The sequence below is a fragment of the Stenella coeruleoalba genome (assembly GCF_951394435.1).
Source record: "Stenella coeruleoalba genome assembly, chromosome: 4".
In the NCBI taxonomy this organism is placed as follows: domain Eukaryota; kingdom Metazoa; phylum Chordata; class Mammalia; order Artiodactyla; family Delphinidae; genus Stenella; species Stenella coeruleoalba.
Genome location: NC_137149.1, coordinates 101,935,543 through 101,947,063, shown reverse-complemented (window position 1 = coordinate 101,947,063; position 11,521 = coordinate 101,935,543). Strand labels below are relative to the sequence as shown.

Here is an 11,521-nt window from a genome sequence, read left to right as displayed (position 1 = left end):
AATGAATAAAGAAGATGTGGCACATATATACAATGGAATATTACTCAGCCATAAAAACAAATGAAACTGAGTTATTTGTAGTGAGTGGATGGACCTAGAGTCTGTCATACAGAGTGAAGTAAGTCAGAAAGGGAAAAACAAATACCGTATGCTAACGCATATATATGGAATCTAAAGAAAACCAAAAAATGATCATGAAGAACCTAGGGGCAGGACGGGAATAAAGACGCAGACCTACTAGAGAATGGACTTGAGGACACAGGGAGGGGGAAGGGCAAACTGGGACAAAGTGAGAGAGTGGCATGGACATATATACATTACCAAATGCAAAATCGATAGCTAGTGGGAAGCAGCCACATAGCACAGGGAGATCAGCTGGGTGCTTTGTGACCACCTAGATGGGTGGGATAGGGAGGGTGGGAGGGAGATGCAAGAGGGAAGAGATATGGGGATATATGTATATGTATATGTATATGTATAGCTGATTCACTTTGTTATAAAGCAGAAACTAACACACCATTGTACAGCAATTATACTCCAATAAAGATGTTAAAAAAATAAAATAGAATAAAAGATAAAATTAAAAACAAAAAGTTCAACAGAAGTTAATCTTTGCCCTTCCAAAAATATCTGTACCCTACAGGCCTCAGAGAAACAACAATTTTCATACACGAAGTCCTTGCATCCATCATTGTATAGTATCAGAGCACACTCTGGTTTTTCCAAGTTGTGGGGATTTGGACAAATTGCGCACCTCTCTTCACTTCAGTTTCCTTGTACTTAAATGAGATAATGAAAGTTCCATTCCAAAAGGTTGTTATGAATATTAAGCAGGATAATGCATGTACAGTGCTTAACTCATGCCAGTACATATTGTTTTGTCATTGTGAAGGGCTTGCCTCTCAACTGATTTTTTTAATTTTTATTTATTTATTTTTGCGGTACGCAGGCCTCTCACTGCTGTGGCCTCTCCCACTGTGGAGCACAGGCTCCGGACGCGCAGGCCCAGCGGCCATGGCTCACGGGCCCAGCCGCTCCGTGGCACGTGGGATCCTCCCGGACCGGGGCACGAACCCGCGTCCCCTGCATTGGCAGGCGGACTCTCAACCGCTGCGCCACCAGGGAAGCCTCATTTTTTTTTTTTTTAATTTTGAAAACAGTACATTTTATATTTGACACATATGTAGCACTTCTGCATTGGGTATATGAAGAAATTCATTAAAAAAGTCCCAGCCCTTGAAAATTTTATATTTTACCCTGAAAAATAAAGAAATTATAGGAAAGATATTTAAGAAAATTTAAAACAAAATATTGATGCAAAATGGTGATCACAACCATTGCTGTATAGTTTACTTAGTCACCTATCTTGCATAGCCGGGAAATTTCTAAGTTGATGCCACTGGTGTACAGGCTCTATGTAGGATTGCTAAAGTTGTTATACATCTGAATTGGGATGGACACAAATGATGATAATCTTACTAACTTACACAGTGTTTTCTCTGTGGCAGACAATGCTTTCATTTAATCTTCCTTACAGCCCTACGCCGTAGGGGAGGAAAGTGAGGCAGTGAGGCGAAAAGAGGTGCAGCATCTGAGGTCATAGAACTTGCAAGTGGCAGAGTTGGGATTTGAACCCGGAAAATATGACTCCAGAATCTTAAATCATCACTACCATACTCTGACTCTCCTCATAAAAGCTCAGCTTTAAGCCCAAGGCAACGGCTACTCATAAGGAACCCTAGGGAGGAAGTTCGTGCTCTGGGAAGACTGCAAGAGCTACCCAAACTGAGAATGATGGAGGAAGCACAAACTAAGTGACCAGAATGACCAGCCCTCCTAGAATGGCCACTGACCAAGAGAGAGTGAGGGCAGGATGACCACCTAGGAGTGCTTCTATGTGCAAATGCCCCTCTGGCCCTCAGTGTTCATGATTCGGGAGAAAAGAAGGGTATCTGGCACATGTGAACTTTCCTGAGCATTACACAGTATAAAGTGTTGCAGCAAGTCACCAATGGGGACTGAGGACAGAGAAGTCACAGGTCTCTGCTTTCCAGAAAATTACATTCTAAAGTTAAAGCTTACTGGAAGCTATTCTTGATTCTCACTTCCCTCAGGCTCTCCTCGTATTTCCGTAAGTATTTCATTTTCAAGAAATTTCTAGTATTACACAGTGGTTCCATCTTTTTCACACTGAGAAATGAGCTGACTCTCCACATTAATCAGTTAACTCCTGAAAACCAGCCAAACAAGTTATAAGAAATCCTGTGCCCTCAAGCCTTGCTCTGATTCAGACATAGCCATCAGTGAAGCTTAGGGTGTGATGTGAGCTGGTTCCCAGAACTATTGATATCCCTCAGCTGTGGGCTCCGAGACCAATGTGCGGTAACGAGCTCGGGACAACTGGAGGGCTTCGTGCTGCAAAAAACAGTCTAAGCGCCACATCTACTCTGTGTGTGCCAAGTAACGTCAATTCACGAGTTGACACTGTCAACACCACTTGATACATTCACCATAAGCTGGAGGATCATTGACAAGCTGCCTCAAGTATGGTCATAGGAAAATTAGGAGGTATTCATTAACGCCAAGGCGAGGACTTTGTCTTATAACTTTGCCAAGTTAACATTGCATGAAATCGTGTATTTTGAGATTATTTTCAATGCAACATTTATCATACATCTCCTATGAACCAAGAAATGAGTCAACTTCTTGGAATACAAAGATTAATAAGACAGTCACTTCCAGTGAAGAACTCGTAATACAGTATTAGTGGAAGCAACAAATGTCCATGATATATTAATACAACAGGAGCAAAATTTGTCCTCTTTCCTCTCTGATTTCAAATTTAAATTTGATGTTAACCTAGTCCTTGTTTATAAATAAAAATGTAATTTTGCCTTCTTGGTCTTAGATTTTGAAGAGAGCAACAAAGATCATACTGTTTTCAACTTCTAGGTGAAAACTTTCAAAAAGCTTATGGCAATGCGATAAGAACTCTTTTACTAGAAACAAAATTTCCAAGATGCAAACTGAAGCCATTCTCAAGTAAAGAAATGAATCAGTTTGGGGGAACCAAACCTGCTGATGATTCCCTGTGGGCCAGTGTAATTGCCTAATTCAGAGATAGTCTCAACAATGAAGAAGGACAACTGTTAATGGTGTTTTAAAGACCTACGTTGTCAATACACTAGCATATCCCACTTTTCCCTGCTAAGAGGATCCTGATTTGACCTTGTGCTCTCCACAATGTGACAATGTGAATTCTGCCCAGGGATGAATTATGAGAAATCTAAATCCATAATGATAATCCCATTTTTATTTGTCAGTGATTGGTTCAGGGTTTGACCTGTGATCTATTCCTGCTCAGTTAGATGACAGGGCAGTCAGATAGGGAGTCTTCTAGATAGGACTTTTTTCCCTGATTAAATAGAGGTGTATGATATACGCTGTCTTTCTATTAAGGACATTGTCCTGTGTAGGTATGATACCTGTGCAGATATGATACTTGGAGTTTCCACAGTCATCATGGTGAAACACATTGTCAATGTGATAGGATCAGGAGAAACTTGATAACATGGTCAAGCAGCTGAGCCATTCCTAAAATCATTATTTCATGACTTCCTGTTACGTGAGATTATAATAAACAATTATTTATGCAAACAAGCAAAGTACTTTGTCCCAAACTCAAAGACAGCAAATAGGAAGGGCTGAGATTTCAAACCTAGATATAACTGACTCAAACGCCATTGGCTTGGTCGACTATGCCAGGCTAAAGAAGTGAAAAAAAAAAAAAAGGAAGAAAGTAAAAAATGGACATTAAGTATCCTGGCTGTCTCCTTTAAAGGCACACCACTAACGTGGATATTCCTGTGCCATAGCCTGGACAAGTCCCAGATCTATTCAGGAGTTGCTGCTTTCTTTGTCAAAAGTCAAGGTCAGCTATGGGGCAGCTGGTAGCAGTCTGACCAGTGGAGTTTAGCCAAATGATCCTGGACAAGACAGTTCAGTTTAAAGCTGCTTTGTGGATTCAAATCTAAATCTCAGCAGTATCAACAATTCTTAAGTTTCCAGTGTAAACAAACACTGCCTGAATAAGCAATTCTTCTTGATTTTTAGTTGTGCATAAATTATCTTCTTTAAAAACTTTTCAGAGCAGTCAAATTCCTGAAGGTGTTCATGTGATGTCAATACTTTAACAATTTTTTTCCTGATGAAATTGTGAGTCATCTTGTACTGAAGACAGAGGTATGTATTTTTCATAAGTCAAAGTTACTGATATTTTAAGAAGCGTAGATCAGTTTGAAACACTCCTGGAGAAAGAATAACATTCTCCTATCATGGATAAAAATGACAGTGGACTCAGAAGTAAAAGCAATTCCTAGGAGAAATGCAAATCAGATCCACAATGAGATATCGCCTCACTCCTGTTAGAAAGACCATCATCAAAAAGACAAGAGATAGGTGCTGGTGTGGATGTGGAGAAAAGGGAACCCACGTACACCGTTAGTGGGAATGTACATTGACACAGACACTATGGAAAAGAGTATGGAGATTCCTCCAAAACTTAAAAATGGAACTACCATATCGTCCAGCGCTTCCACTTCTGGGTATTTACCCAAAGAAACCAAAAACACTAATTTGAAAAGATATAGGCACACAAATGTTCATTGCAGCATTATTTACAATAGCCAAGACATGGAAACAACCTAAGTGTGCATCAGCAGATGAATGGATAAAGAAAATATAGTACACACACACACACACACACACACACACACACATACACACACACACAGGAATGCTATTCAGCCATAAAAAAGGAAGGCAATCCTGCCATTTGTGACACCATGAATGGAGTTTGAGGGCATTATGCTGAGTGAGAAAGACAAATACTATCTGGTATCACTCACACATAGAATCTTAAAAAAAAAAAAAAATTCATAGAAAAAGAGAACAAATTTGTGATTACCAGATGCAGGGCGTAAGGGGTGGTGGAATTAGATGAAGGTTGTCCAAATGTACAAACTTCCAGTTAAAAGACAAATATGCCCTAAGAATGTAATGTACAACACGATGACTACAGTTTACACTGCTGTATTGTACATTTGAAAGTTGTCATGAGTGTGGTTCCTAAAAGTTCTCATCAGAAGGAAAAAAAATTGTTTGTACTTATATGAGGTGACAGATGTTAACTAAACATATTGTGGTAATTATTTCAAAATATAGGTATGTCAAGTCATTATGCTGTATACCAATAAAACTGAAGGGGAAATAAAGCTATTCCTAGGAAAGAGAAAGTATTTTTATAAAAGGCTTTTTTTTTCCCCCAGACCTGGGTGGTGGCGGAAAGAGAAAGGAAAATAAGCATCTGAGTGTCTGGCTGCTCAAAGTGTGGTCCAGGAACAAGCAGCAATGGCATCGCCTAAAAGAGTACTGGAAATGCACAGGCTCAGGCCCCACCCCAGAGCTACAGGATCAGAACTTGCAAGTTAACTAGACCTCAGGTGACTCACACGCACATTATAGTTTGAGAAGCAACAGCTTAGAGCAATGATTCTCTAGCTTGGCTGCACTTTGAATTTTCTGCAGAACTTTAAAAAAAACGCATGGCTGGATCCAACTCCCGGAACTTCTGATTTAATTGTTCTGGGTTACGGTTGGGGCATTGAGGTTTTTCGAAGTTCCCAAGTAATTATAATGTGCTGCCAAGCACTGATTCAGTGGGCTGACAGCGGCATTCCAGTTTGTTCTCCTCAGTGACGCTAGGAAGTGTGTAAGTCTCTCAGTTTTAAACCTGAAGTGATGAGATCCTGTGACAAAAGAATGCTTTAGGATCAGATGTAGGACATTCAATAAGAAGTCATAGAATTCTGAGTGTAGATGTGCTTTACTTTATATAATAGATCTTTCCTTATAACTTACACGTTCAATGAATCTTTATAAATAAGAATAATTTTTGTGCTCTTTACATCTATCATTCATTGTGCTAGACAATTCTTTTTTAATCATGCCATAAACTCTTACAAAGAAGGTATTATTGTCCCTCTTTCACAGATTTGGAAACTGAGGGCTCAGAGATGTTATCTTCCAAAGTCACATAAGTTATTTTCCAAAGTCACACACCTGACAAACAGTGATGTCAGGATTTAAGGAGTGGTCTTTTTGTCTCCAAAGCTGATGTTCTTTCCCTTGATCTAATTGCTTCCATATACTTAAGCACAAGTCATATTCCAAATTCATCAAGTTTGTCATCTCTGTAAATACATAAGATAAATCATTTTGAAAAGCAAAGAGCTATTTGAAGGAATCGCCCTAATTCATCTACTTTAGACATTACGAGGTTTATATAGATTTTCCCAAAGGAATGTAGTCCAAGCTCCATCTTTAGCCCTCATTGGATGGGTTTTAAAACAAGTAACCAGGGTTACTTCACCTCCTTTCTTCTTGCTCTCCACTGTCCCACCTCACCACTAGCTTCAATTAAAATGAAATTAAAAAGTTGCAAGCCAAAAGAAAATTACTTTGCTATTGCCATATGCATATATTCAGCTATCTAATTACTTGAGCTGATGGAAGTAAGCAAGGAATAATCAAAACTTTATTGCCCTGTATGGGTTTAGCAGGCTTTCTGTGGTGATTTTCCTAACAAGAAACTATGGAGATCCAGTAAGATGCTGCTGGAACCCTGTATTCAAACCATTTAAGAATGAAATTTACACTGCAAAGGAAATTCCTTATCACGAACACTTGGTGGGACTTTTTTTTGGAGAATTTATAGCACAATATGCCACAACACATCACTTCTTTAGTACCAGACTGCTGGTCTCTGGGTCAAAGAACTGAGTTTACTTAAAATAAATTAGTTAACTGATAAAAATACCCTAAGAATGGGAAGAAAAACCTCCAAAACATTCTGGACAGCCTGTACATGCCCCAACGGATAAAACAATGCCTTAGAGAGTCCATCAAATGGCTACTTCACCTGAAAATATATTGTTCCCAATACTTAGAAATTGGCAAGCACTGTGCTAAGTGCTGTATATATGCATCATTTCACTGAAAACACATAGCAGCTCTACAAAGAAGATTCTACTAATTTCATCTTACAAATGAAGGTGCGGAGACAAGGAGAGGTTAAGCGACGTGCATAAAACCATACTGCTTGTAACTGTCGACCTAAGAATTGAATGACCACAAGCTGTCTAGATGCCATGTCTTTAGCCCAATACTGCCACCTAGAGGTAAAATGGGATATCACTTCAAAGATTTAAAATGGAAAGTCCTGGACAGGCCTGACCAGCATCTATTCCCTCTGTTCCTCCTACCCAATAGATCTCTGATTTTCCTTTAAGGAAATATCTGTAGTAACCATGGAGTAATCACGCAGTAACCGTGATGTGAAAGTGGACTTATCCATTTCCACAGTTCCAGCTGACGGTCAATCAGCCTATTCTCAAACCCCTTGCAACTATGGTCAATGTACCTTAGTTCAATCTGCCTGAAGAACAGGAAATAGCATTTGATATGTAAGAAGTGCCACTTTCTACCCTGGAAATGGACAAGGAAGCCTGTCGCCCCTTCGTGACCATGCATCTCTGTGACTGTGGGGTGACGTCTGGCTGGGGATAAAGCCAGAATGAAGAAACAGAACCAAGCTCTTAACCAAAACGTGTCTGATGTGGGATCGTCCTTTGGTTTTCAGTTACAAGAGCCAATAAATCCACATTATTGTTTAAATCCCATTGACTCAGGTTTTCTGCAACTGAAAGCTCTTCATTGATAAATAGACACCAACACTGTATATTCTGGTGTTTGAAATGACTTGAAATGAGGGATTTACTTTCTACATGCTATAGTTTTAATAAGGGCTTACTTGTGGACATCTTCCTGGGATAAAAGATATAGAATTATAACTAGACCCAAGCAGTAATCGGGGGCAGTTTGGGGGGAATTCAGCCGACCGTCTCACAGATGAATGGATAAAGAAGATGTGGTAATATATACAATGGACTACTACTCAGCCATAAAAAGAAACGAAATTAAGTTATTTGTAGTGAGGTGGATGGACCTAGAGTCTGTCATACAGAGTGAAGTAAGTCAGAAAGAGAAAAACAAATACCGTATGCTAACATATATATATGGCATCTAAAAAAAATGGTTCTGAAGAACCTAGGGGCAGGACAGGAATAAAGACGCAGATGTAGAAAATGGGCTTGAAGACAAGGGGAGGGGGAAGGGTAAGCTGGGACGAGGTGAGAGAGTGGCATGGACATATATACACTACCAAATGTAAAATAGGTAGCTAGTGGGAAGCAGCCACATAGCACAGGGAGATCAGCTAAGTGCTTTGTGACCACCTAGAGGGGTGGGATAGGGAGGGTGGGAGGGAGGGAGACACAAGAGGGAGGGGATATGGGGATATATGTATATGTATAACTGACTCACTTTGTTATAAAGCAGAAACTAACACACCATTATAAAGCAATTATACTCCAATAAAGATGTTAAAAAGAAAGTCTTAAAAGAAATGACCACCAAAAACAGGTTCACTAAATTTATTTTAAAAATCATAAAACGTTTCTTACAAAAGAGCATTACATTCTGCACACTGCTCTGAATAGATGCCAGGGACATAGGGACTATTGTTACTTTTCCTCCCTGTCCCACTCCCCCAAATGTTACAGTGGCCACAAAGCAAAGTGTTCACAATAATTACATGGGGGGATTTTTTTTTAAAACCACCAACAATGAACAGAAATTAAAATTCACTCACTCTGCTGCTGTTTCAAAATTTCATTGTTCGTTTTTGCACACCCTCCCCCAACCCCCAACCCTATTTGTAAGGAACTCAAACAGTTCACCTGGTGAACTGCAAAGATTTCGCTACACCTCAAACGCAGAGCACCTATGAAGCAGAGGAATGTTGGCTTTTTAAATAGAAGCAGATTTAAAAAAAAAAAAAAAAGATGCAGGACTCCTTCGGTTCTTCACTAGTCTTAGAGAAACTTTCCAGAATACTGCTTCACACTATAAAAAAGAAAAAAATATCTTGCATTAGAATCCTTCAACATCTGCATACTTCTTCACACTGTTCTGCAGCAAATACTGTGCATTCTGTATCTGGTCCTGTGTTCCTGTAATGGTAATGATCCGATCTTCGGACCCTTCTAAAGGCTCATCAATTTTGATCGAAGCTCCTGACTCATGACGGGTTTGTTTAATCCACTGACCACATTTGCCAATAATCGATCCAGCCAAATCTTTGGGAATAGTTACTTTTGTAGTAATAATAGGTCCACCAAGATCACCATATGAGCCACGACCCCCTGCATAGGGATAATCATGTCCAGAGCCACCCTGTGGTTCATAAGCCATCTGTCACTCTGATGAGCTCCATGTATCTACTGCAGTGTCCCAGGTTTCATCAGCACTGAAACCAACCATGCCATCATAATGGTCTCCAGGTCTCCCTCTTCTGTCATAGGCCATTAGCTCTCCTCCTCTAAGGGGTGGTGGTGGAGGAAGAAGAAGATTCCGAGCTCTGCCACCACCCCAGCCCCCTCGTCCAGGAGGAGGTCCTCGACGAGGGCTCATATCATCATAATCTTTTCTGGATGGAGGCATGGGACGCCCACCCCGACCTGGAGGCATTCTGTCAAAACTACCTCTTGCCCACATGGGAAATCCCAAGGGACGTCCACGGCGGTCATCAAATATCATTGTAAAACCACCATAATCATAGGTTTCATCGTAAAAATTGGGATCATACGGCTGAGCACGTCCTTTGATGGGAGACTCTGACATAAGATCAAGGATGACCTTTATGCACTCTACAACCCTATCAGGTTTTCCTCCAATAAGAACGACTCTGTCAGTGGATTGAGGACAACATTCCTGGAAAAGCTTGATTGTTGTCTGAGTGTTCTCTCCAAGTTCTTTGATTTTAGCACCTTTGACCCCAATAATTCCTCCTGCCAGACTCTGATGAATCAACAGTCTCAACTAGGCAGTCAAAGTTGCGTCCTTTATAGTGTTGGTAATTTAAGCATTCCACAGCATCAGATTGGAGCGGGAGCTGGCTGATAGCAGTGGGTGATGGCCACTGCAGGCCCTCTTCCAAGGTAGGGCTGATTTTCTTCAGAATTTCTCTAACTGTTTCAATATCAGCACTGATACTCAGTATGTGCTCGGGGCCACTGCTGTCTGGGACTGAAACACGGGCATTGCAGTCTGTATGGACAGCCTTAATATTCTTGCCTCCTCTTCCAACCACTGCCCCAGCATTCCTGCTCTGAAGCAGAATGCGTAATTCAACCACCTCATCAGTGTTTCTAGATCTTTTAAAAGCTTGTTCCTCTTCCATATCTTCAGCAGGGTGTTTACCAAGTTCGCCACTGGTTTCGGTGTTGGGAAAGGCTTCCTCTGGCCGTTCAGTTTCCATTTTCTTGTATTAAAGGGACACACCAATCAGTTATTAAATATATCCTTGCAGGGCAGAACTGAAGTGTTCTGGGCGGGACCAACTGACACCCTAGTGCTGCAGTAGCTTGTAGGCCGCAAAAAAGCGGGAAGTGGGCAAGACGTTGAGGTTGATGCAGCAGAGAAACAGAGGATAATGACATCTACCGAGGAAAACAAGCTTTATTTTCTGAGAATTTGGAGCAAATGTTATCAGTCATAGGTACCTTTTAGTCTAAGAACAGGAAATGATGTTGAGAAATAAAACATGACCGAAAGGATTGTTTCTCATTTTGTTCAAAACCGTTTCCTCTATGAACTTTTCCTCTAGGAATTCAAAGAATTACATAGATGGAGCATTACTCAGTCTCTCCACTGACCCCACTTATTGACAGTTGGGAAGTTTGGCTTCCCCATGTCAGTACCCTGACACAGGCCTTTCTACTTATTCACCTGCAGGGAGTTGACTCAGAGGAAACCTCAGAGTTTCAAAATGCCTTACAAGCAAATGGCAACACATGCACCAGCCAAACAGAAACTGGATTGTCATCTTTCCATAAGCATTTCTATGTTTCTATGATAAGTAAATAAATAAATATCACATTTATTAAAATACTTGGAAAGGAGGAAGATTGCCAAGCATTTAACAAAATTATTGTTGACCTATTACATGTCTAAAGAAAAGAATACTGAAAAATTGAGGAAATCTGGAGAGAAAATACTGTGTAAATTAGAGATGTGAACCTGGAAAGCTAGATTAGGATACATCGAGTTTACCTGCAATGTTCTAGCCAAGTTAAGTTGAAATTACTAATAGGTGAAGTAAAGGAGGTGTCACACCCTCCGCTGGGACACCACCGTGTTTGAACAAGCAGTGTGTGCTGCTCGTTGTGTGAGGGAGAAATCACACCTTGGGGAGGGTGTATCTCATGAAAATGGCATTCATTCAGAAGAACTTCTTTTTAAACTTGGACTTGCATTAGGTGATTTGGGGGGAGGGTTAGGAAACAGGGCTTCGCTCTGGACTGAATGTTGTCAGAAAGTGGGGCAATTCTATGGTTGGGTC

At 40.5% G+C, this 11,521-nt stretch overlaps 1 protein-coding gene across 1 annotated transcript; it reads right to left on the bottom strand.

Annotated features, from left to right (window-relative positions):
• Window positions 1–8,613: 8,613 nt before the first annotated feature.
• LOC307185746 (heterogeneous nuclear ribonucleoprotein K-like) lies at window positions 8,614–10,609 on the bottom strand. Its single transcript, XM_079920211.1, is given in 3 exon segments — window positions 8,614–9,375; window positions 9,379–9,999; window positions 10,001–10,609. Coding segments are annotated over 3 exon segments (1,383 nt in total). The 5' UTR covers window positions 10,439–10,609; the 3' UTR covers window positions 8,614–9,051.
• Between the last annotated feature and the right edge of the window lie 912 nt (window positions 10,610–11,521).